Source organism: Dromaius novaehollandiae, chromosome 1 (genome assembly GCF_036370855.1).
Source record: "Dromaius novaehollandiae isolate bDroNov1 chromosome 1, bDroNov1.hap1, whole genome shotgun sequence".
Taxonomy (NCBI): Eukaryota; Metazoa; Chordata; class Aves; order Casuariiformes; family Dromaiidae; genus Dromaius; species Dromaius novaehollandiae.
The window spans coordinates 54,140,949-54,167,292 of NC_088098.1; the positions used below are offsets into that span (position 1 = coordinate 54,140,949).

Consider the following 26,344-nt stretch of genomic DNA (forward strand, 5'->3'; position numbering starts at 1 on the left):
TCCTGTAAGTTAGAGTCCCTTCTCCAGCACCTGCCCTATCTGACACAGGCTGAGAGTCAAAGCAGCCACTGAGCTCTCAACCCTCCTCCCCTCACTTCACACTTTGACAGCCCTGCTTCCCTGTCCACACAGCAGGTCAGCGTCTCTGGGGGGGTGGCGGGGGAAGGGGGGGGAATAGTAGAAGCAAAGCTAGGCTTGGCCAGCAGGGTAGAATGGGGCTGGAAGAGATCAGCCTTCCCAGTGGGTGCCGAGGCTAAGAGGGGGTGAAGACGTGTGTGGGATATAAATCCAGCAGTGATGCTGAGATACAGACACCGAAAGGGAGGCACCAGGCCTCCCCTCTCTTTTGCTGGTGCCCCTGTGCCTATTTCTGTGAGTGTCACTGGCTCTGCAACCGCCTGGGCAGCAGACTGCCCTTGGTCTAGAGCCAGGCCTCCTGGGTGGGGATGTGAGATGTGGAGGGAGGGTGGCCAGAAGCAGAGGGAAAGGGACCTTCGAAGGTGACAGGGTTGGGGTCGTGGTTTGGGGAGAGAGGGGTTTCAGAAGCGGAGATGAGATCCTAGTCTGAGTCTCTGGGGCATATGCGGAGAGAGCAGCAAGGGACACGTAGCCCTGATTTGGGGAAGCAGGGTAGGGTAAAAGGGTAGGGAGAGTGATTCAGAGCAATGCCAATGGGATAAGTATGGGAGGCATGCAAAGAGAAACATATTTCCTCCCAGGAACAGTTTAGGACCCCACGCCTTAACTTCACTTGCTTTGCTCCCTTCTACTTCTCAGCCTGCATCTGGTGCCACCCTCCCTTTCTCATGTACCAGCAAAGGGCTGAGCAGGGCTCGCGCCCACATCCTGCCTCCTCCGTAAGGCATGGAACCCCTCTTGCACACAGAGACTGAGCTAGATTTTTGCAAACAATCAAGCAACAAGTTTGTCCTTGCAGATCAGCTTCTTTGTCACACAGGAGAGGTCCCAGCCTGGGGATGGCTGCCCTGGCACTGCAGATGTGACAAACCCACTTTCAGAAACTCAGAGCTCCCCCTGTTCTTCCTCCATCCTCCATTCTCTATCCTCTTCCTCCCCTCGGGCTGGCGCCCCGCCCCACGCCCGGAGGCGGGACTGGGGCCGGGGCTGGGGTTAGGGCTGGCAGGGAGTAAGGGCAAGCTGCACACAGAGGGAGCAGGTGGTGAGACAGCCCTGTGGTCTGCTGTATGCATGGCACCCAGCCCCTGCCCTGCAGCACTGCTCCGGCTGTTTGCCTCCACCCTGCAACCCCTGGCTTGGATGCGTGGGCTGGTGTCTGCTGGGGACCTGATCACTTCGGTCCAGACTTCTCACTGATTGAGCTGATCTCTTTTACTCCTGCCTTCTACCCCTAGCCTGGGACTCTTAGACTCTCCAGCAGGAGTGGGGATGCTTGCTTCCCACATGGCAGGCTGTGCCAGCCACCTGCCAGTTGCCTTGGAGTATTTGCCTGTCTCCTGTTCCTGCCTCACTGGGTGATGAAGTCTCCGTGGTCTGTAGAGACTCTACCCTCCACCTCTATCCTCAGGGCCTGTTGTCTCTTTGACTTGGCGCTTGAATCCGTGAATCTTTTTTAATTCCTGGTCCATGCCTGTCGCATTCCTTGGCTACATCCTATCTGGACCTCACTCTCGGCTTGTCCTGCCCTGTCAGGGGCTTAAAGAAGACTGGACGGATTCACATGGAGGTAGAGGCAGAAATTGTCCTTGTCTGATAGGTTTCTGGCTGCAGCAGGAACATTTTGGGAGCCATGGGCCGCCGGCTCATCCGTGGTCTGTCTGGAGTGACTGTTTTCCTTGTCACCGTGGCTCTCCTTTCCGTAAGGCACCATGGGGCTCAAGAAACAGCCCAATACCTGGGGCTCGGAGAAGGGATGTCAGAGAATCCAGAGCAACGGGCCAAAGTGAGCCCAGAGGATGTCGCAGGAGGTGATGGCAGCAGGCAGAAGGACCTGCAAGCCCATCCTCAGGACGAATACAAGACTAGGGGAGGCTTGAAGCTTGAGGACATTTTCATAGCTGTGAAGACAACCAAGAGATTTCACCAGAGCCGGATGGAGCTGCTCCTGGACACGTGGATATCCCGGGCAAGAGAGCAGGTGAGTGTGGATCTGGACTAGCGAGGGAGTGTTTGGTGGCAGGACAGGGATGGGATGTCTGTGGGGAGGGATAAAGGCCAAAGGAAGTGGAGGCTGGGCATTGCAGTCTCCTCAAGTACTTTCTTTCATTTTCCCTATTTTTCACCTCTGTTCACATTTAAAGGTGGATGCTACCCACGAAAATGTTTCACTGGTTCAAGGCAAGGGCCAGCAGAGAGGCTGAAGGCATTGTGTAGGGTCTTCCCACACAGGCTGGGAGGATGAGTGCTTAGACAGGCATCAGCTGCCCCTAACATAAGCCTAACTCCTTGGCCTTGTGCTGGGGGGAGGGATTTACTTTTGTTTTTTGTCTAGTAACACTGGGGATGACAGATTGCCTGGGCCATACCAGTCTGAAAGCACAGCCCTTCCTGAGCCCATCTGAAATGGTGGTTTTCTACATCCAAGCAACATGCGTTTGCTAGGTTTCGAGTTGAGTAGCTCCCCCCAGCCTTAGACCATGATGCATGCATTGCGTCTGGGCACAGCTCACCCTGAGATGGTGTAGTGCAGCACACAGGAGAGCAGAGGCTGGAGGACACCGGCAAGAGGGGAAGTGGCCGAAGTGGGTGGTGTGCAGGAGCAGTGTTTGCAGCCTTATTCACTCCCATGCATATCAGCATAATCAATCCCTTGTTTTCTTGGCAGATCACCTTGCGTGCACACTCCTAAGGTGATGTGTGCATATATTTGACTTTTTTAACCGGGCCCTGATGTTTTCTCCCTTTGCTAAGGAGAGGTTGAGGAGTTTTGCTTCCTGCCAGAAGAACTGTTGTAGGTAGGGCACATGTATCCATGACTGGTGGTGGTGTGCAGACTGGCAGAAGTGCCCCTATTGCCTGGGCTCTGCTTTCTTGCACTTAGAAGAGCTTTCATCTCTGTACACTGGTGCAGGCTCCAGGCTCTCTAGCAGCCCAGCTGGCTAGGGATCAGAGGTCTGGGCTACAAGCTCAGCTTTTCAATCAGTGCCAAATCCTAACCTCTGGACCTTGGGGAAAATGGTACTTCTCTCCCTTGCCTCCACTCCCTTGCAGAGCTGCTCTTCAAGAAAGAAAAAAATCCTGTGGCTGTCTCCAAAGGTTTTATTGTTTCTGCCTGTGTGCAACATGTGGCTAATAGACAAATTCAGGCCTCAGTGAGGAAGGGAGACAGGGGTGGACATATGGGGTAGGAGACTTTGAAGTGATGCAGGGTTTTCTGGGTAAGGGTGGTTTTCCACTTTATGGTGCTGCAACTGTTTGGTCTGTTGCGGTTGCTGCAGGAAGTTGTGTCCTATTTTGAGCACACTTCCTCCCCTGTATGTGTGTCCGTGTTAGCATCTGAGATACCCTACTTCCTCCTCAAGATGCACTTCTCCTCTCTGCTCTCTCCTGCCCTTAGCCCAATGGCTCTTTGGAGAAACCAAACTCAACTGTGTAGCTGTACTATGGAATAGGCTGGGCACTGGCAGTAAGATAATGAGATTGGGGAATTTGGAGTGGGTTTGCAAGAGGCAGTTCACCTTTCCCTCCTCATGTATTTGACAAACACACATCTGGCCATCCTGCTGATGACAAGAATTAGATAACAGCTCCCCAAACTCATCTGACACTCTGTGTGTGGGATATATGGCAGACAAACTTTGCCCAAACCTGTGAAGAGCTTCACCTCCAATGATGGTGTTGAATTTTCAGTACTGCTATCAGCATGTAGGAAAGCTTCACAGATTGAGCAGGAAAATGGGAAAGGGAGGCTAGAATGGAGGCTTAGTCATTTTTAAACATAGTTTTTTCATTATTATCAAATATACTGTAATTTCCGTATTTTCCTCTTTTTTCACTCTCAACTTTTCCTGTTTTTTTTTCTTGCTTTTTTTTTTTTTTTCTAAATGGCCTTGAGGGCAGGGGAAGGAGGGGGGTAAAGAGAAGTATATGAGAGTTAAAAGACTTAATTTTTTGTTGAAATAAACTGCTGGAGTGTTTTTTCGGAGGTGGGCAAGTTTTAGACTTTGAACAATCAACAAGATAGAAACTCTTGCTTAAAAAAAAAAAAAAGCTCTCAATTGGCAAAGGGCATATAATGGCTGTGAGGCCAGGGATAGGCTACCAGATCTCCTCCTAATGACGCTTTATGGATAAATAAAGACAGACTTGTAAGTGACAGTCTCAGAGATATGCAGGTATCAGAAGCTCTTGCAGGGGTTGCCTTCTCCTAGGGCTGACCTTGGTCTTGCTATCTCACTGGCCGTAACTCATGGCTGGCTACTGATCCACTGGGGTCTTCTATGCAGGTGGCTGGCTGGGAAATTTTAGCATCTGGTTGTATTCCTGATGCTGGAATCTGCACGGTGTCCTGCCAGAGGAAGCAACCTGGACCTCAAAGGCCAGGCGTGGGTGACTAACAGGAGACAGGACCAGCTGTGATCTTTACAGTTAGAAGAGAGTCCGGGGGCCCAATTAAGAGTCTACATGTTGGACTCAGTCAGGTACACAGTAAGAGAGAGAGAGAGATTTCCTAAAACTGTATTGTTTAAATATAAGAGAAGATAGGCAGCTAATGGGAGATAAGGACAGGGAAATATGGGATGGGTGCTCTTCACTAGATGCTGGACCATGCTCTGTTTCTTGAGGACTACTCCATGACAAACTTTACACTGGAGTTTGATAAGGAGGATATTTCAGTGAAAAGACTTTTCACTGGGAAAGGCTTCATCTAAATATAAGTATCAGTTTTGGTGGCTGTTAAGCTGGAAAACATTCTGACATTCTTAGCCCTATAATTTTGAGAGAGAAAGGTCTAGCTTTCTGGTAACATAAACTAATTCTAGTACCCCTCTCCTTTTAGAAACCCAAATACCCAACTGATTGAAATGAAACCTTTGAACAACCCATTCTGAAATGTTTTTCACATTTTCAGGGTTATGAACACGCTGGAGATTTCGAATCTCAAGCATGTTCTCCAGGCAGAGGAACAGTTTCCTGCCCAGCTGTACTTTCAGCTCTGCTGATGTGTTGGCATTTTGAAGGCTGTTTCTGCCTGGAGAAGGGATATCCTGGGAGCCTGGGAGATGCATGTGGCCCTGGACTGCCAGATTCCACATATTTATTCCTTTTTCCTAATTTTTCCTTGTTAGTCTATGCTCCTAATTTTGGCTGAGCAGTTCTCAAAGCCCAGCGTATACCATCACATGGGCACTTCTGTTCATAGAGAGCTGCCAGGCAAGGCTGTCCGACACCAGTGGCTTCAGGTGCCTACTAGCACTGGCCATCTGGCAGGGGTTCTCTCCCACTCAGCTGTCCCAGCTTATCTGCTCCAAAACTGGGGGATGCCTTCCACTCTGCACAACTCCTCAGGCCTGGATCAGCTCCCCTGTAGCAGAAGTGATCACTGTCCTGCCCAGCTCTGTGTGTGCGGGAGAGCGGGACTCTGTGATTCCCCTCTGCGCTGGCAGGAGGAACTGTGCCGGGGGGATGCCAGGCAGAAGGGGAGTGGGAAGCTGTGGCTGAAAGGCTGTGCTGTGAGACTGCCAGGCCACCTGCCAGAATGGGCTCGCGGATAGTCCCTGAGCGCTGAGGCACCACAATGAGAGGCACTGTGGGAGACCATGCATGGACCCACTGAGAGTCTGGTGAAGCACAGAAAAGAGTGTATGGTGGGGAGGCTGCTTCTGTCCATCCCATTTGCCTGCAGAGACACCTCTGCTGCCATGTCCCCAACAGGGAGAATACCCAACAGGGTGCACAGAGCGACCTTCTGAATCTCTTCCAGGCTCCATTAGTATATACAAGAGCAGCTGGTATCTCCTTGAGAAAGGCCTGCATAGCCAGAACAAATCCCCTCCAGGCAGGTTTTTTGTAGGGCCCCTCCTCTTGCTCTTCCATCCTGGCCAAGCTTTATGGCTTTGTTGAGGAACACACCATGGCAGTTGCTCTGGTGCTGGCAGCAGCTGTTGTTCCAGGTTCCCTGCTCTCAGAGACACGAGGGATGGAGAAAAGAGGACATGTGCAGATGCCTGTGCTGCTGCACTGTCCTTTAGGACCGAGCCAGGGGGCACACTCCAGCATCTCTGGAGTGGTATAGCCAGGTATGCCAAGGAAGTCAGGGCTCAGGGGAGATGGAGAAGGCAGATTTGCCTCCCACACACGCTCATGCCCCCCTCTTCGCATTTCTTTTGGAGATTCTGGTGTTCCCCTTGGTGACAATGCTCCTTCATCCTTGGGTTCCTCCAGAAACATATAAGGTTTCTCCAAAAAACCTTTTTCCATCTCACATCAAGAGGAAAGTGGGAACCTCAGAAGATTTTCACAAATAGGAAATCTGGGAAAAGAGAAAGGTTCCTGTTTTAGGTCAATTGGAAGATGATGTTTATTATGTACATGTTTTCTACTTGGTCTTATATTTCTAAGTAAGTCATTTCAAGCAGCACTGTTTCTGTTTTTTTTTTTTAATGTTAGAAAGTTTCAATGGTTTCAGATCTTTTTCTTAAGATGAAATATTTTTTTGTAGTGGAAATTTCTGGCTTTGATATGCTCTCAAGGAAAATCACATGTCACTGAGAATTCCTGCCTTGCCTGAACATTAAGTTATAGTCACCTGATCCAGAGTGCCTGCTTTACCTGAGGCTTAGCTAATTGCTTCCTTTCCCGTGATCACCTTGGAAGTGGTTTAAAATAAGAGATTTTACCATTGGAATGGGGTAGGAAGGTATGCACAGTCAGTTATTGCCATTCAGCTGTTGGAGGGTAATGCACCAAGTCACTGCAAGTCACACGTTTGGCGTAATGAGACCATCCTCTTAATTCTGGTGCTGCTGTCTCTTCCAGAGCCAGGTGGTTTCTGAGGGTCCCTCACTACCTTCCTTTCCTGTTTGGAGAATTTCTCTTCCCACACCTTTCTGATGGGGTCACATCACTCAGCCTGAATGCTGGGTGGGTGTTGGGAGATGTCAGTGAGGAAAGGACTTATCTCCTTGTCAGAGCCTTTTGGCACAATGACAGCTCTTACGAGCTCTGCCTCTTCCCCTTTGTCCCTGCCCGGGTGCTGTGTTTAACCAGCCTGTGGGCAGCTGGTGGAGAGAGAGTTTAAGGCTTGTGACTCCTTTTTGATTTCATGAAAGCTCATTTTCTGCCTGAGGGGAGCTTTTCTCCCTGAGGTCTGATCCCTGCCTAGCCCAGAACAGGGGGAAATGTGCCACACAATGGCAGTGAGGGAGATTAGAGGGGCCTGGAGGGTGGAGGAAGAGGAGGCGACAGGGGGCTATACACACTTAACACACAAACAGATGTTCTCCTTTTAATCTGAGCTGCCTCTGACCACAATGCTTTCATTTTTCTACAACCACAACCTAAGCCAGTCTCCCTCACACCCTCACACAGTGTTACAGATCCCCTTGTCCCAAGGCAGCAGACTCCTGGGAAAAATGAAGCAACACAAGCATGGATGGTGCCAGCTCAGGGCAGTGGGTTCCTGTGGTGACAAAGGAGGCACTGATCCTTCTCCTCATGGCAGGCCCTTGTGTGCTGAGGCCAGCCATGGGGCCTTTGGGGCTGTCTCGGAGCAAGCAAAGCTTCTATCCCTGTGGTCTCACCCAGTGCTGACCAGCCTATCCTCAGTGCCGTTAGTGGGAAAGCCCTGACATGTGCTGAGAGAGTGACCCAAGCTGCCTTGTGCCTGTCCCCTTGCATAGCATCTGGCTGAGCTGCTCTTGCAGAGGGGCACTTGGAGACTTGAACTCCTTTTCCCTTCACTCACCTGAGCCAAACGGAAAGTGCTTTCCTGGCCAAACAGCCCCCTCCCTCCCCTTTGCTTGAAGCAATGGGAGGGCAAAAGGGGCAGTGTGGGGGCCTGTTTGCACCTCCTGTGAGCAGAGCATGGGTCTCTAAAAGGATTAACTGGCCGTGGAAGTGAGAAGAGGGCCAGTGCTGTTGGGTGAGAGGGGAAAATGGGGCAACCAGCCATCTCTCTGCTCAGACGGGGAGTCCAGCTGCTGCCTGATGCCTGGAAGAGAGTGTGGCATCAGAGGCTGGCGTGGGGGTGGGAGAGGGGCTACTGCAGCTTGCATGTGTGGAGTGCATGTCTGGCTGAGGGGAAGAGCGGATAAGCAGCCAGGAGCAGCTCCAGCTCCAGGCTTCAGAGTGACCTCCTCCTCTCATTTCCCCAGACATATGTCTTCACGGATGAAGAAGACGAAGCCCTGAAAAGGAGAATGGGTAATCACCTTTCCTATAACAGCATGTCTTCCTCCTTACCTTCAGCCTTTTAACTTTCATGGCCTTTGGAGGGGATCCTGCATGAAGGCTGGCTCTCCCATGCCAGCTCTGCATGGTGGAGTGTTCCCTTCGCCATGTCCCGTGGGAGAGCTCTGCAGAGCCCACCGGGTTGAACAGTGATGATCATCTGTGGTTTGGCTCCCCCCAGGGCGCTTGTCTGACTCAAGGTAGACCATCTGCCTTAAAAAGTCCACAAGCAAAAGCCACTCAATACAAGCAGCCTTGGAGAAAACCCTGCCATCCCTATATCCTGGCTAGCAGTGGGCTGGGTAGAAGTGTGGTGGACAGGCAATTTGGCAAAGCCAGGTTGTAACCTCGGGCAAGATGCTTCACTTTCCCTGGGTATCTGCTCCTAGTGAGGGGAAGGATGGGACTTATGTGTCTTTGCAAGGTGCAGTGATGGCAGTGGGAAAAAGCAGATTGATAAATTGAAGATTAGACTCTTCTCACCACTGTGCCATTCATGGGGTGAAGTCTAGCTATGAAGCAAAAGAGCAAGGAATCATCTTCAGAGCAAGGCTTATGTGGAGTGAACAGCCTGGGGTATGTGAGATGAAGAGCTGAGAGCGTGGGAGAAAGCACCCACATGGCAGTGGGCTTGGATGCCTGTTCAGGGGGCTGTGAGGAGGCTGGCCTTGAACAAACTCCCTTTCCCTCCTGCCCAGAGGGTTTTCCTCTCCAGGACCACATGAAGCAGGCTAGCCCTGAGCGATAGTCTTCTCTCTCCTTGCAGGTGACCACGTGGTGTTCAGCAACTGCTCTGCTGAGCATAGCCACCTTGCCCTCTCCTGCAAGATGGCTGCAGAGTTTGACGCATTTCTGGCCAGCAGCCAAAGGTGAGCCAGGGCTGCCATGGGCTGCTGGGGTGGCACAGCTGTGAGCCCATGTGGACATGGGCCCCATGAGATAGGCTAATTGGTAGTCAACCATTTGCTGAGGAAAAGTATCAGTATGAGACTGAGTAGGGAGGGAGGATGGCACTTTATCCCTGTTGGGACCCTGTTCCCAGAGGAAAGGAGGAAGTCATGCACTGAGGGTGTGTGTGATCCCAGGCACTTTGAAATCAAGTCAGCGTGCTGCTGCTCAGCACCTTCGTATGGCAGGCCATTGAGAGAAAGAGGCACCCTCCTTACTGAAAACATCTTGTGTCTTCATTACCATCTCCCTCCAGCTGGTTTTGCCACTTGGATGATGACAACTATTTGAACCCTCAGGCCCTCCTGAAGCTCTTGTCCTCCTACTCTGCAGCATGGGATGTCTACATAGGGAAACCCAGCCTGAACCGACCCATCCGTGCCTCTGAAACACTGCCTAACAACAAGACGGTACAGCCCATAGCTCATGGCAGGGAGGGAGGGGAATGGGTTGTTTTTAATGCTTTGGTTCATTGACTGTAGCTGTACCATGCTGAAAAAGGCCCAAAGAGCCACAGGCATCAGCTGAAAACTTGCTGTTCTTCTTTGAATGTTGTAGCACTGATGGGAGCCACCCAGAGGAAGAGGAAGTGATGGTCCATGTTGCTTCTGTGCCTTTGGGTACCCATCTGCAAGGAGATAAGTTTGCATTGGGTGGCTTACCTGCTGCTGCCAGCAGGGACTTGGCTGCTTCAAATTGGCCAGTTCTGCTTTAACAAGTTGGCAGGGTTCAGCCTGGGTATCCAGTTAGCCTTCTTTAGCACAAGTGACATTATTTGGCCAGTGGAGCCTCCACCTCTGCTTGCTCTTTTTTCCTTTGGCTGAGAGGGGAACTGCAGTGCTGTATTAGCAGCCCTGGTTATCCTGACTTCCTGGTCACGTGAGGAAGTCAAAATCTGTGCTGTGCTACCAGCAAGACCTCATTCTGGGCAGCAGTTAGGAGGATGACAGTAGGGCTCTGTTTATCTCTGCATCAAAGCTTGTTTTCTAGCATTCTCATCTCAGGGAGTATGGTATCGTTTGAGCCACTGCCATTGACTCTCTCTGCTGTTTCTCTCCAGAAATCTGTGCGTTTCTGGTTTGCCACAGGAGGGGCTGGATTCTGCATCAGTCGCAAGCTGGCAAGCAAGATGGTGCCTTGGGCCAGGTGAGCTGTTCAGTTGGTGCGTATGTGAACCCTTCAGGATAAGGAACATGGATTCACATAAATTTCTGTTAGTGCAAGACCTGAAGTTGTGTATGTGGTGTTTGCAAGGGTGCAGAGTGCCGTGTGCTACACATGTGCAAGCAGGTGGGACCAGAGGAAGGATGTATTGGGTGGGTCTGCCACCTTATTAAAAGCAGGCAAGAGTAGGCATGTCGGCAAACATGATGGCAGGATAACATACTCCCCCTTCCTCAATTCCTTTCAGCTCTTGGTTATTCCATCACACTCCTCCTCACTTCTTTCAGCTCCCTCTGACTGTTTACTAAGTACTTTCCCTGTCTGCCTATCTCCTTTCCCCTTACTGTGCTTCCTTGAAAGCCTCTCTTCCTCTCTCTTGAGCCGATTTCCCAATTCCCCCACCCCAAACCCTCTCCAGCTTCTTCCAGAATCCACTGTCAGTTCCTCAGCTTGGTGCATGGAGAACAGAAGTAGGTCTGATATCTTCTGATAGCCCAGCCTACAACGATTGTTAGCTCAAGATGATGTTTTCCAGGATGCTCTAGGTCATATCACAGGCCATAAGCACATGCACCCATAGGCAATGGTTGTGCTACCTTTAATTGGATCTGTACATACCCCGAAGGACAGATCTGATCCATACCAGGTGGCCCATGATCCTGTTTGCGTTGGTTTAGCTGAAGCCCATGATACACAGTTTATGCTAGACCCAGACAGGAAGATAGTCTCTGATCCAGGGTAAAATTAAAGTGGCACGGATAGATAATTCCTAACCTGGCATAAAGTCTGTCACTACTGTATTAGAGTGTTCTAAACATATTAGGACTAGCTGAGGGGTGTTATAGTAGACAGTGCTTTGTGCCATGTGGCTGTTTCCAATTGCAGGAGCTTTAATGCTGGGTTTACCCTGTCATTAAACCATGGCCAAGAGTGTGGTGTTACATTGCAGTGAAGCCAATCGATGGCTAATTCCTGCTGAAAAAGACCGCCCTGTTGTCTTTTCCTTCCTCGTTCTGGCCATGTGGTGCCAATGCTTCTCTTGTGCTAGCTTGTCAGACCCCTCAGTGAATCTGTGCAGCTCACCAAACAGGCAAAAAAGTAATTTGGAAAACTGTCAGCTCTCTGAATCAGCTGACTGAGGAGTTGGGTAGGTATCAGGCACAGCACTGGACAACTGGTGGGACTGCATGGTTGGGGGTGGTTGAAGAGCAAACACATTCCCCACTTCTTTGCAGGCAGGACTCAAGGATTTCTTGCATATTTCCAATATTTGCTATGGTTCCTCACTTAAGTCCTTCACTTATGTCCAGCACAAGGGATGCCTATATATGCCTCCACTCTTGTCCTAATCCATACAGCCTTGCTCTCTTCCAGTGGCAGGAACTTCCTGAGCACCTCAGAGCTCATCCACTTGCCGGATGACTGCACCATGGGTTACATCATTGAGTGTAAAGTTGGTGGGCAGCTGCTGTCCAGCTCACTCTTCCACTCCCACCTGGAGAACCTGCAGCTCATCCCCTCGACTCAGCTCACACAGCAGGTGAGCAGGGAGATAGAGCAAGAGAGAAGTGTGTGAGGAAGGAGAGATGGAGGAGGGGAGCTGATTGGCACATTGCCTGGTTGGTGGCAGTGATGTGGATTGAATCAGTCGCCTGCTTTTTCCTCAGGCCTCCTGAAAAATGCTTCCCTGAAGGAAGGGGCAGATATTGCCAGCAGCACAGCTGCCAGTCACTGTGCACCCTGGATTGGTGGTGGGGAGCAAGTTTATGGGAAATGAAGGGATAATTGCAGGGGGGGTCCTTACAGGAACATGGCATCAGGACAAGGAGAGCTGCTGTGTATTTGGGGGAGGGGCTTTGCACCATGTCTTCCTCACAGGGGGAGATAACAAGGCGTGTGTGGGGGGGGCTTGGAGAGGGCAAAGGGATGGCATGGTGGACCATCATGGGAAGGAGGAGAGGAAGGTAGAGGCCAAGACAACAGAGAAGGAACAGGATGGGAACTTCTGTAGCCCAAAGCAAGTTCCTTTCTCCTAAACTCATCTTGTCACCCTCCCTGCTCCCTCCTCCCCACTCCTCTTTGCAGGTCACCCTCAGCTATGGTGTCTTTGAGAACAAGCTCAATATTATTGAACTCAGTGGCCCCTTCTCACCCCAGGAGGATCCCTCAAGGTATGGGGCATAAGCGCTCTAGGGATTGCTATGGTTGGAGCCATCAGCCAGTAGGCTGGGAGTGGGAGGCAGCCAAATGGGATGCAGGAGGTCTAGAATGGGGGACAGAAACTTTGCAGTCACCTAGCTTACTAAGTAAAGGCACAGCTTTAAGCTGCTTGTGAATGCTTACAAACTTTGCAAACCCTTTTGGATGAGTGGGAAAAAAGGGGGATCTAAACATTTTATTTGGACAGTTCCAGAGCCAGATGTATTGCTGGTTTGCTTCACATTTTGAGGCTGAACAAGCTAACCTCTACCCTATGGAACAGGAACTGAAATGTTCTTTTGAACTCAGGAAAGGAAATTCTTTTTTTTGTTTTGTTTTTTTTCTGAGAAAACTGGAGAGAAAAAAGAAAAAGGTTAATTTCAGGCTGACTGCAAACAAAAGTGTTCTTTGATTTATCTTCTCTGCATTGAGTGAGCAAACCTAAAGTTGTTATTTGAAGAGCACTAGTGGTAAGTACCTGGCTGAAAATGGCAGGGGTGGAAAGCAGTGAGGCAATGAAAAGAGCATCAAGAAAACCATGCAGCATGTGCTGGTGCATTGCCTATCTCATTGCTTGTGGTTGGAATGAGCCACAGGCTGAGGCTACATGGGCCAGGGCTAGACCCAGGTGCTAGAGTGAGGCTTGTCTGCTCGGCTTTGCCAAGATGAGACATCTTGAGATGTGCAACCACTCTTGGAGCACTGCAGTGAAAGGAGGCCATCTGGTGTGGGATTAGACATGAGCGACAAGTCCTCCATTATCCTGCTTTGCACTGTGGTAAGAACTGTCACTTGACCTTCCTTCACTCTCTCCCCAGCAGGTTTCGATCACTTCACTGCCACCTCTATCCGGACACCTCCTGGTGCTTGCAGCCTGGTGGCTGGTGATGTCTCAGCCTCAGCAGCAGTCTCCTGGTGATCTCCGTTCACCTTGTGCATTTAGGGGGTGGGACACTGAATAAGCTTGGTGCTCCCAACTGCCCCCTTGCAATGATGGCCTTGGGGCTGTGATGGCTTTTTTGGTCTTTGCTGAGTACTGGTGACAAAAAGACAAGAGAGATTTGTGCCAAAGATGAATAACATGGGCTGGACACATGCATGTGGCTTTCCCTTTCTGCTGGGATGCTTACAAGGGATAGGAGCAGTATGCCTTTTTGAACAAAGCAAGGGTTGAGCATCTGGATAGAGATGGGGGCCTGCTGCCCCTTGTTGTGGATTTATCCTGCTGGACTAGAAAGGCCTTGGGTAGGGGTACCCAGTATCTGGCTGAAGGTTGTTGATAGCGTGCCTTTGCTCCAGCCTGCATGAGCAGGCCCTCTTCCTCCACACCTGCCTGTGTGTACCCCATTGCCAACTCTTCCCAGCTGTGTTCCCTTGGCTGTGTGTCTGCTTAGTCAAGGTCTGATTCTGACCGCCCTACATGGAAGGAGAATGTGGACATTTCTGTGCTGAAATAGTGCTGGAAAAGCACTCCCCTGTGAAGGGGAGATGGGCAGGAAGTAGAAAAGAGTCAGGAATCCCACTCTGATGGGACAAAGGAGAGGGTGTGGGATGTGGGCGGGGGGGGGGGGGGGGGGGGGATGGGATGGGAGGAGGGAGGCAGAGGGGAAGATGGTTCCTGCACTGAACATTGAAGACTTGCTCTTTTATGGCTCTGCATTATTCCTCTCTCTTTTTACCTTCTCGATATGGGGTCAGGATAATCTTTTGCTCTAATTACCAACCTGTCTTTGGAGATTAGATTCTAACTCCTACCTGTGAGAGAAGAGACATAAAGGATTAGAACTGGCCGAAAGAGAGGAGAAAGGAAGAGATGGAGAAGGAACGCTCGGGAGCGGATTAGAGGTTACAGCTTTATGATCTTCCTTGTGCCCCTGACCAAAAAAATTAAGTCCTGAAGGAATGGAAACAGCAAGGCAAAGAGCTTTCTTATCTTTGCATTTCTTTCCTCTAGACGCTAAGAGCATTCCCCACCCCCCCTGCCCCCATTCCTGCTGAGTGCGACAGGGAAAAGGAGCAGTCCCAGACAGGTTATGAGTTTTCTGGCACATTTGTGCAGTATCTTTTTCAGTACAGAGCCTGGCATGACACCTGGACAGTTCTGATCACCGGGGAATGAACCCTGGTGACATTTTTTCCTTGTACATATGGTTAAATGGTTGGTGGAGAATATTCCTTGGAAAGCTGGAAGGCAAAGAGGCTGTTTTCAATGCCAGTAGTGCCACAAACAGATATTTCTCTTTAAGGAGTATTTCAAAACACACTGCTGGGGTCTATGAAAGTTTCCTGTAATCTCCAGATGAAAGGACAAATGTCCTTTCTTCAAACAGCTGCTCAGCTCTGATGCTTATTATGGGACTGAGTCTGCTGCTTGGCTTAAGTGCCAAGGGGGAGTATCACTGTGCCCCCACCATTCTGAAAACTGGCCACCCTGTCTTCCCATCCCCCCCCACAAACAAACACCAGCATCTCCTACACAGCATACACAAGCTTTAAAAGAAAAGGAAGGCATCAGAGAGACCTTCCACCTTAGCAAAGAGGGATCTAGAAATTAATGAACATTTTAATTTCTGGAGAACCAGAAAGCAGCGCCTGGGGAGCTGTTTCCCAGTCTGGTCATTCTTATAGGCATTAGCCAGCTTGTGAGGCAGCAGAGAGCTCTGCTTTCTTCTCTTGCACAATGTGACTTTGAACTGGAAATTCTTCCTGGGCATGGACAGGGACTAGTGATGCCAATGACCACTCTGAGTAGTGAAAAACACTTGTCTCACACAGCTACATGAAGCCAGGAGCCATGCGGTTCAAAGAGACATCCAACTGTTGGAAGACAGGTACAATACACAGAGGAGTTTGAAGTCCTGGCTGTAAGACAAATGACTTGGTTTAAACTTAACCAGAAGATGAAAAGTGTTTCCATGTGGAGAAAGGAGAGTCTGCAAGAGAAATCTACACTACTCAGATATATTCCTTTTTCCCCATTTAAACTGCTAGCTTTCTTGTTAATCAAACCTTTGGGTTCAAAAGCCAGTCCTATTTGTAGAATTCCTGATGGCAGTCAAAGCACAATGCAATTCATGTGCCTGGAGAAGAAACTGATACAGCAGACTTACCTCCTTGAGGAAAAGCAAGACACAGAATTTGGAAGCCCACTTTGGATCCCAGCCTCAGCCAGTCTGAATTGGCCTGTTGCTATTTGCATGGCTGAAGGTCTGATGTTAAATGGGTTGAATCCTTGAGGGGCTTCAGAGGGATCACTCTACGACAGGGCTTCATTGCTGAAGCAGTAGGTACCACTTCTGTGGAATATGCCTTCTCTCATAAGGAAACTGGGAACAGATGAGAAGATGTCTTGGGCAAGACATCTCTTGGGCTGTAGAGAAATGAATGACAGAAAGTTCTGTTATGCCTGCGATGGCAATGCACTGGAAAGAAAATTGATTCTCAGAGCTGACAAAAGGAACCAGGATTTCTATAAGAACAGAGAGACAGCTTAAGGGGACATTCTCCACTTGAAATCTGATCAATGTTAAAACCTGAGTTAAAATTAGTTTCAGGAATGATTTCTGCTCTTGGGGCTTGCTGTCAGATGTTGTGGTTTTACAGTCTCATTTTCCTAGTTTATTAAAAAGTTTAGCTGCTTGGGAAAAATGGGAAACAATCTCACGTGAAACTTTTCAGGGGACTGTATTTTTTTCTTCTCCTTCATGATTTTCTGATGTAACAGTTAAAGATTTTGCAAAGGTTCCTCTCCCTCTATTGATTTTTTTTTTCTTTTTTATTCCCTTCCCCACCCCCACTGCAGTAAAAAGCCTGCCCCAAGAACTACAAGGGATGGAGACCTGCTTTTTTCATTTTACTGGGAAAAATGGGATCGGAGTCAAAGGTGCTGACATGACCTTGCTGTTGTACAACATCAAGTATAGTTCAAGGTTTTGAGTACAGAGACCTCAGCCTGCCCAACACCATAGCAACGAACAGCATTAATGGTGTTTAAACTGTATACTGAAGATTCAGAAAAAGGAGAAGGAGGGAAAAAAAGCAGTTACAGTATTTGAAATGTTAAGTATTAAGTGAGTCTTTCATGTTAACAATATCTTTTCTTCACTTTCCCTTTAGCTGTGAAGAATTTTTATTAGGAAACCCTTAGTTGACAGTGCAGAAAATGCTAATGACTACCCTTTCTTTAGGGGAAAAAGAGAAGTTAGCTGAAATAGGTGGGAAACTGCAGTTGTTGCTAAAGGCTTGAAGGGGATGGAGAATAACAAAGCTAGACAATGCTTCTGTCTCTGGTGCCAACTCCTCTTAACAACTCTGCTGCCGAAGGAAAACAGACTTCTAAGCTGCTGGAAGATTTAGCAAACTTGTACCTGGATTACAGCCTTCATCTCTCTCCCCAGGCCTCTTGGAAAAGATGCAACCTTCAAAAGACTAGCAGTTTATTAAACAGAATCCAAAAGGTGAGAAATAGGAACAGGAAGAAAGGAGGCTGGAAGGGAAGAAATGGCCAAGTAGGGCCTAGGAGGGAATTTAAGCTCTTCATTGAGAGTGCTGTTTGGGAACTGCCCAGGAGGAGTGGGAAAGTGGGTGTTGCCTGGACCCCCATCTCTGGATGTTTTTGTGATCGGGACAATGGTAGCCCTCCAATGCCACAGTGGATGCCAGTCTGTGAGTGAGAGGTCACACTGAAAGAGGTGGGAATCAGGCCTGTTCAGTGCCATTGGCCCCCCCCCCACTTTTTTTTTTTTTTTTTTTAATTTTAATGAATGCCCCAGAGAAGCTGATAGGCTTTCATGTGGCAATTATACTCACTTCCTAACAGCAGTTTTGGCCTCTGGATCTCCAGCTTTCCTCTGCCCTTGCTCACAATGCTGGCTCTTCAGACAGTCCAGGGTTGGGATCAACAGCTCTTTTCATTCATTCATTTATTTTTTGTGCTCAATCCTTCAACAACCCTAGAAGACAGCTGGGTTGCCATTTTGCACCACCTGGGCTCTACTCACCAGCCTTTTCTGACTGCTAGGCATTACATCCTTGTTTACAGTAAGGTGATTGGAGCTACGTTTTCAAATGAACCCAAGACAAGGCTTGAACTCTTACTGCTGTATCTATAATGATGAACCTTCATGCCTGTGCTCTACTATGCACTCTTTTCCTTATGTCCCCCAGTCATTAACAGTAAGTAGTGGGCTCTGTGTGTAGTTATACTGTGGAACTCATTGGTACAGGACAATGAGTCAGTCACAGCTTTGAATTAATTAGAAACAAAGAACCACACAATGAGTGGAAGCAAATTCCTACTAAGCCCAAGCTGATGATAACATCCCTCTGCCCAAAAGTGACTGTAACCATCGATAGAAGGAACCAGGAAGAATAATTGAAGGGACAATCTCTGTTTCTTAGGGTGCAACTTTATGAAAGGTTAAAACTATGTTTTTAAACTTTTTGTCTGAGTTAGTTTTCAGCCTGTTCAGCTCTCTATCCTAAATTGTCCTCTCATGTAGCCACGTGAATGCTTGTGCCAGCAAGAGGAAGGATCAGAGCACACTTCTGTGGGTGGATGAAAAGGTGAATGAGGGTGACCACTCCATTCAGTAACTGCATGGGCACAGAGAAGCATGAACCATCCTTATGTTCTTCCCTAGGCATCTGCTAGCAGCTGGTGCCAAAGATAGGATCTGATGCTAATTGGGACTTTCTTCTGTCCCAAACACTGCTGGGCTTATGGCTCCACTGAAGATGATGTGACTGTTACCATAGACATAACCAAGGCCAGGAAGAAGAGCAGTATCATGAATGCACAAATAACTGTTTCTGTTCTCACCAACTGATGGAGGAATTTTTCCTCTAGATGTTCCACCCAATTACCTGGGAGGTTTAAGGAGTGCAGAGCTAAGCCATTGTTGCTCAGCTGGCTTTGCCTCTTTAAGACTGTTCCTTGACAGCCTGAATTTTCTGTTGCTCCCTGTTTGATCCAGCTTGGACTCCAAGAAAGCTGGGAACTCATCTTTCCCTGTTTGAACTGTATGTGATCAATTACAGACCTCGAGAATGGGCTGCTTGCCTATCTCTCATGTTTAAATTGCCTTCCAGGATTTTGCAAGGCTAAGGAGCCTCCTCAGATGTTGAGTCTGACTGTGCTTCGGTCAAGCATGCCTTGGTTTTGCTGAGAGTGGCATCTGATTCATAGTGAACTTTGAGAACAAATTGAGAGTGGCATCTGATTCATAGTGAACTTTGAGAACAAATTAAACAGAGTGCTTTGTACATGGATTTGCTGGCCCTGACCCTTCTGCTGCTGCTTGAGGAGAAGACTATTGATTTTAGCAACAGAAGAAGTGGGACTAAACAGTGTAACTGGATGGGGAGGGATGCTGCTAGTCTTGGTCCCTGCCTTCCCCATCCCAACCCCAGAAGTGGGGCAAAGAGAGAATTGCACCTGGTGCCTTTGGCCACAATGTATCGTGCAGAGGCTATGCCATGAAAATATCTGGTGTTTGCACTGGAGAGAATCCATCAGCCCCAGCTGTGGCCCAAGGCCAGCTTGTGCTTGGTGCTGGACAGGGAGAAAAGTGGTGCCTGTCCCAAAGCTCTAACAAGCATAGACAGGATGGAAAAGGGGGGAGGGCTTAGAGGAACAATGGAATAGTATTTTCACATCAAAGAATGGGAGAAGGAGATGGTCCTGGGGACGGGGAGGGCAGGGATCAGAAGCAAAGACCTGTTTCCATCCACAAATACCATGAAGCAGCAGGCCTAAAGGATGGGTGATAAGCACAGGAAAAGGGAGAGAAGAGGGGAAGAGCATCAACCTCTCCTCTGCAGTATGTCTTCTTGCTGGGAAGATCCCAGTGTGACTTGGCTTATACAGTCACTCAGAGAAGCAGTGCACTGTGGCACTGGGCAGGATGGATGTGCAGTACAAACTCTAGCCCTTTCTCAATGCCCCACTTTTCTCCTGTTACTATCAACTTTGGCTTGAGCGAAGCTGGATGCAGAGGCTGGCCAAGCTCTCTCCACCTGTGATGGTGTTTTTCTTGTGTGCAGGGGCTAATGCCTCTCTCCAAGCTCTTAGACAGGCCTCCTTCCCACAGGCCTGGAGCAGGGTGCAGAAAGTCAAGATTTCAGTGCAGTGGAGTGGGAAGCAGAGCCCCTCCACCCCCCCCTCCTTTCCCTCCAGCACTCAGCTAGTGTTGGACGGTGTCTGTTTTTAGAAAAAGTGGCAGATTCAACAGCTGAGCTGATTTTCCAAAGGGACATATAAAACAAACAGCTTGCCATCTGCTCTATTGTCCTGGAATAGTGGCTTGGGGGAGGTGGGGAGAGAGAAGGAGGAGAATGGAGGGAAGGAGAAATGGAGGTGGGGGAAAAAAGTGGGAAGGAGGGGCAGAGAAGGAGAGTAAAAGGTGGGAGAGGCAGAGAGGTGAGGAAGAGATCATGAGAGTGGGGAGAATAAAGGTGGATGCCTAGCACAGGGCGATAGAGAAGGAGGTGAAGAAAAAGGGGAGCTGTGTGAAAATGGGAGTGTGGTGAGGGAGATGTGCTGAGGGAGAGGGCCAGGATATAGGAATGGAAACAAAGCGCCGTTGTTCGGACCACCCTGGCTGGATCCATCTCAGGACTGTGAGCCACAGGGGCAGCAGCTCCAGCCCTGACCCTGAGTTATGCTGGAGTGAAAGCCTGACTGCAAAAGAAACAAACTGGACTTAGTGGCCTGTGATACCACTCCCCTTCCACCCACACATCCCTCCCTGTTTGCTTGCTATACACCCCCCCTCTGCATTGGCTTTTATTGAGTGCCGCAGGGCAGGGTTTGAACTCCAGGTTTGGTAGCAGAATAAATAACAGCAACATTGGCCTCTCTAGCCCAGGAGGGAGGAGGGCTGGTTTTAATCAAAGGTAAATAACAGCCGGTATTCTCTGACTCTTAATCCAATTTCCTAGAACTAGAAAATAACGTTCCAACTTAGACACATGGCCCTGGCCCATGGGAGAGGGACAGCAGAGATGGCAACTCAGCTAGCCAGCTGCTGGGTACCGCACAGCCAAGGAGAGAAGAACTGGGGGAGATGCAACAAGGCAGGTAGTTTGTTCTGGCTGGCCTGGGGACTTAGCCGTCCTCTTGTGAATCTTCCTAGTGGATTTTACTGGCTATAATCATTCCAAGAGGTGGGGCAAGCTGGCTGGCAGGCAGTTCATCCTTGTGGAAAGTGGGCCAAGATGGGTAGAGGCTCCCTGATCTGCTCTGTCTGCAGGAGAGATGGGGGCCAGCTGATGCCCTGCATCTGCATCCCTGAAGGGCATTTTGACTTCCATGGTGATCTGGAAAATGGTCACTGTGAGGCCATGCTTCCTGGCATATAGATGTGGCAAGAATCACCATGTATCCTTGCTACATGGCAAGTGTGAGCAAGTTTTCAGTGTCTGAAAGAAATGTTTGTGTTGTGACTATCTGGGAACATAAGGGTCCATGTGACTAGAGAGTTTACTCTCTGACTGGATAACCTATTAGAATCACAGAGAGTTAAAGGGCTGGTGTTATCTAGCTATCCAGACATTTTATAGTCCTGTAGCAGGGTCAGACACCTTAAAGTCCTTCTGATAGATGTTTTTTCAACCTACTCTTAAAATCAGGTTGCTCTAGTCCAGCCAACTGGAGTCAGATTGGAAAACAAGGTTGCTTGTAACAAAGCACTGGTACTAAGTTGATCGTGGAAAGACAGGTTTGTTCTGCAGCTTTCTGCGAGCACTGATTTGTGGATGCCCATGGAGCAACCTCGTTGGGCTCCCGGGCACTGCTTTCTCCTCTGTGGGGCAGCTGCTCTGAAATTCTCTGGCACAAAACTCTGCTAGTGTGGCCAGACCATGTTTGGAATGAGGCAGAGACACTTGAGCTGAGGACAGAGGAGGCCAGATCCTTTCCAGTCCTTTCATCTTGCAAAATGACCTGGCAGCCCATGATAGATTTCAGCTGCTGTGGAGACACAGCACATGTCCACTCTGTGGGTAGACTGTGATTTCAAGACCACTTTCAGACTAACCTCTTTGTAAGCCTCAAGGCCATGGAGAGGAACACACAGTGGCTGTATGAGTAATAGTTCCCAGTTGTATGATCTGGACAGATCAGGTGCAGATGGAACAGTCAGGTCCATTCTCCCATCTCAATCTCTGCTGTTCCAGTGCAGATGCTTTGGGCCTGGGTCCCAGCAACAATGAGGACAGGGAGCACCCAGAGACAGCTAGGGCACCACAGGTGAGGAATACTGGAAGTCTAGCCTGAGGAGGAGTGAGGTATGTCCTGCGCAGAGGGACTAAGAGGCATGGATGGCTGATCCTTACATTGGCCTACCCAAACAGGACAGAATTACATCTCTGGAGATGCCTCATGTAGATTCAGCTCCCCAGCCCTGGGCACATGCTCTGCTACAAGTAACTCAGCCCAGACCTTAGTAAATACAGCCCCACTGCTGATATTGTTGGTAGGAGAGAGGAAGGAGAAAAATATCTTCTACATCTAATTGACTGTGTATTTCTTTTCCCTCTGCTCAGCTCACCCCAGGGAGCCCACTATCTTTTTAACCATTCGAAGTCTCAGGAATGGCTGCTGCCCTCTGGGTCGGCCCGATGGGATGCAGAGAAGAGGGAGGGGCTGTGGGGCCTGGGGTAGGGAGGCTGCGGGCTATGGTCAGGACCCTGGACAGGGCCAGTCCCCACCACGACCTTGCTCTGCCTTCCTTTGCCTTGCCCTGCCCTGCCTTGCCTTGCCCTGCCCTGCCCTGCCTTGCCTTGCCCTGCCTTGCCCTGCCTTGCTTGCCCTGCCTTGCCCTGCCTTGCCTTGCCCTGCCCTGCCTTGCCTTGCCTTGCCCTGCCCTGCCTTGCCCTGCCTTGCTTGCCCTGCCTTGCCCTGCTTTGCCTTGCCCTGCCCTGCCTTGCCTTGCCTTGCTCTGCTTTTCCGTTCCCCCAGGGTGGAGGGCAGCCTCCTGGTATGTCAGGGTAAAGCCCTACTTTGGCTTTCACCCTGCACCAGCCCTTTTTTGCTCTTGCTTAAGAACAACTGTGCAGTGCTATAGCTCTCTACACAGCTGCTCTGAAGCTGTGGCTTAGATCTGGGTTATTTTTTGCAGATAAATCCTCTTTTCTATCAGATTTGACATCAGGCAGTCCCTCCAGATCCCTCCCCTTTTCCCTCTCTAACTTCCCCTGTCTCTTCCCCGCCCTGTGTTCTCTTTCTCTGCATCTGTGTCGTTCCCTCTATATCCCTCCCTCCCTTTCTCGTTCCCTATAGCCAGATTTCTGTGAATATCATTTCATCTGCCCTCTTTCTCCTGCTCCACATCTCCACATTACTCATCATGTCTCCACTGCCCTCAGATGTATGTATTTTACTGCTTTACTCCCTGTATCCTTTTTTTCACTCCCTCCCATGGTTATTTCTCAGTGGTCATTTACAGGGCTCTGTTTTATTAGAGAGCTGTCTCTGCCCTGGAGTTCTACATGTTGTGATCAGGCTCAAAATATCTAGTGGGTGCTTATCTTTTGGGGCCCAGCTACTGCTGATGGAGCTGGGGATCCTATGCAGCAGACTTAACTGTTTCACACACCGCTCCTTGCCCTCCATATGATCTAATGAGGAACTTCCAGGGTGGTGGAGGCAAACAGCAATCCCAGAGAAGGAATCAAAGATATAGGCAATCTGAAAGAAAGCTGGAGTCACTGACTGATAGATGGATGACCTGGGTAGGCTACTGATAAAAACAGTTCCCACATCACAGAAGAGCTTTGTTATTTGTCTCCCTCACAGTCTGTGCCCACCCAGAACAAGCATAGGAATGGGGGAAAAGGCCATACAGAGACCTGCAGAGAGTGAGAAGCTGGCAGAACTGTAGCCAGGGTTCTTTCCAGGAATTTAGTGCAGATTCCTATCTCCCTTCTCTTCTTATCAGAGTCCAGTTTAGGTAGCACAGGAATCCAGCCTTGACTTCTTCCTGGGAGTTTTGCAAACCCTGAGATGCCCCTGAAGCTTGTCCCTATTACACTGCTGCAGGACACCAGCAATATGCATTGACTTCTTTGGTAGGAGCTGGTACCTAATGGGCTAGAGAATAGGCTGAGAGCATCTGTGCTACTTGGAAATAATCCAGTTTGGGATAACGGGATTTCAATTTCAGCTGCAGAAAAGCATTTTCATTTACAGTAGCCCAGGGAACTCCCAGGCTGACACCCCCTTGATTGGGATTTAGCCAGGGGAGCATGGAGAACAGGACCCATGCCAACACCTTAGGTATCTGGATTTGGGCAGTGAGGATAAAGGAAGGAGGAGTTATTGGCTGCCTTTCACTTGTTTTGGTGCCTTTAAAAATCGATCCCTTGTGGTACTGACAGGTTCATCCACAGGTAAACAAACTGCAGAGTTTGGGGACTGAGTAAATGGGTCTGGAGAAATAGCAGTTGCATTCCAGCTTGCTTGCTCACCAAGTGGCACCACAGCATCCAGAATAGCTCACAGACTGTTTGGAAGAGGCGATGGGTTTTCTATCAAGCTGGAGTTGTCTTCCGTAATGTGACATTTATATATGTAGCAGACAAAGTTTTTCTGGCCTTTAATTCTTCCAGCCCTTTAGGTTAATAGGAGCAGAGGCTGGCTCCACACTGTCTGTGGCTCGCTATTTAGATGGCTGTGGAAAGGGGAAGACAGGTCAGTGGTTTCAGCCCATCTTTAATGAAAAGCTGGGGAAAATGAAAGCCCAGTTTTTGCTCCACCCTTAACACTATCATTTTACTTCTTGCATTAATCTAAGGCCAGGGAAGAACAATATCTGCTCCTAGCTCCCTCCCTGGCAAACAGCTGCCATGCATGGCATTTTAAGGCCACAAGCAATTCCAGTGGCTACACCATGTACTGGGCCCATGCTGAAGTCTTTTCTTGAACTGCACATCTAAGCAATTTCAGTGTCTTCTTCTAGTGCAGGGCACAGTGCGGTTCCACTTGCTGAAGCTGCAGAGCACCATTGTTTACTCTGCTAAAAACAAACTCCTTCCCCTACATGTACTTTTTGTTGTTGCTGCTGCGGCTTTGTAATAACTACAAAAGGCAAATCCTGATGGAATTCTCCTCAGGGCTTGGCTGCCTACCCATGATGTGTGGAAGGAACATTCCCTAAAGGCTGCATCCAGGGCTTATCTCAGCTCCTTCAGGTCCCTGGTACTGGCGGTGTCCAGCACCTTGCTGTCTCTCTCCCTCATAGGCCCCTGAAACCTTCAGCACAGCAACCCAGTCTCAAAACCAAGCCACTTCCCTGCATAATTCAGTTTCCATTACCTGTTTCCAATTTACAATTTCTCTGAATGGTAACCAGACCCAGTATTCAGCATTTCTGCAGCACTTGAGCTTGGAAGGAGCTTGAAGGGAGTGCTGCTAATTAGCTCACATCTTGTCTGTCAGGTCAGTGTCATCCCTGCTTGAATGACTTTGATACCAAAGCACAAAGTGGCTAGCTCCACAGAATGGCCTAAACTCCTCAGGTTGTAATATCAGTCTCTCCTTCTCTCCTCTACTGATTTCAATAGAAGATCACCTCTGTAGTTCTGGAGCTGAGAGATAACGTGTCAGGTTTTCTGCCAGTGTAAATCAGCATAGATCCAAAAGGACTTCAGATCCATGCTCTGTGTGCACCATCTAAGGAGATTTCTTAGCATGACTTGGGACTCCACTGTCAGGCCTGAACCTAGGTGTTCTGCCTCCAGGCAGAAAAATCCCTGCCAGTTTCACTATGGCAGATTGGGGTAGCCGAAAGTTAGGGACATATCTGCAGAATCTCCAGGGGAAAACCTGAAGGGAAGAATGAAGGCATGCACATCCCAGAGTGATCACAGGCCTCCCAGACACCCAGAGCAGGTGAATGGCCTGGATGTTTTCCCCCAGGTCTGGAAAGTAAGGGAAGACTTACTCAAAGTGGCAAATCCATGCTCTCCCATCACAGGGTCAGCTATCTAAATGGCACAAAGTCTGCAGGGGGACAGCATGTTCCTCTTCAGCCCCTTTCACCACACCTCTGATTTTCTTGCCTCTTGGAGCAGAGGAGTGGGAGATGGAATTTTCCTCCCACAGCATTGGGACTGTATCCAAAAAGCCCCTGGGAGTCCCTGCCACATCTCTGCAGCAACACTTGCTGAGTGGGAGAGCAATGCCTGCCCCTCACACCCACCCATCCACACGTGCAGAGCCAAACACCAGTTTATCATCATTTTTGTTCCTGCTTCCCCATCAGGCTGGCTCCTTGGGGATTTTGGAGGAAGCACTGACTGGACTCCTGCTGACATGCTGCTTGTGGGCTGGCCTGTATTGTCACTGGAGTGGTGCCGACTATGGTGGGGGCGTCAGGGAATGGCGGGGAAAGCTGAGACCCAACTTTCCAGGGGAGTGTGTGTGAGGCTGGGGGTGCGCAAAACTTGGACAGTCCAAATCGTCCAGAAATGGGGCCAGCAGAGGGCACTCCGATACCACCACTCACCCACCAAACTGAGCCCTTGGGCTAGGGAGCGCGTCCACCCCTAAAGCCCTATAGCCCTTCTCGGCTTTGCCCTGGATGTAGGAGGCAGAGGGATCAAGAGCAGGGTGAGAGCCGGCAGCCCTGCTTGCTTCTCTGCAAGAAGGGGCAGGAGAAAA

The 26,344-nt window shown here is 49.4% G+C and overlaps 1 protein-coding gene across 11 annotated transcripts; it reads left to right on the forward strand.

The window, feature by feature from the left end:
- Nucleotides 1-1,143: 1,143 nt before the first annotated feature.
- Nucleotides 1,144-18,951, forward strand: MFNG (MFNG O-fucosylpeptide 3-beta-N-acetylglucosaminyltransferase). 11 transcript variants are annotated; one of them, XR_010389460.1, is made up of 11 exons: nucleotides 1,144-2,116; nucleotides 8,295-8,343; nucleotides 9,137-9,239; nucleotides 9,575-9,728; nucleotides 10,379-10,464; nucleotides 11,857-12,022; nucleotides 12,568-12,653; nucleotides 13,500-13,596; nucleotides 14,423-16,751; nucleotides 17,079-17,138; nucleotides 18,183-18,951. XR_010389460.1 is itself a non-coding variant. In XM_064512875.1 (9 exons), the coding sequence occupies exons 1-8, from the start codon at nucleotides 1,769-1,771 to the stop codon at nucleotides 13,567-13,569; spliced, it is 1,062 nt and encodes a 353-aa protein (XP_064368945.1). In that variant the 5' UTR covers nucleotides 1,144-1,768; the 3' UTR covers nucleotides 13,570-13,596; nucleotides 14,423-18,951. The 11 variants fall into 11 exon arrangements, 2 of the variants coding, with proteins under 2 accessions (XP_064368945.1, XP_064368969.1); XR_010389468.1 differs by having other exon boundaries at nucleotides 18,324-18,951; XR_010389464.1 differs by having other exon boundaries at nucleotides 14,423-16,564.
- Nucleotides 18,952-26,344: the final 7,393 nt, after the last annotated feature.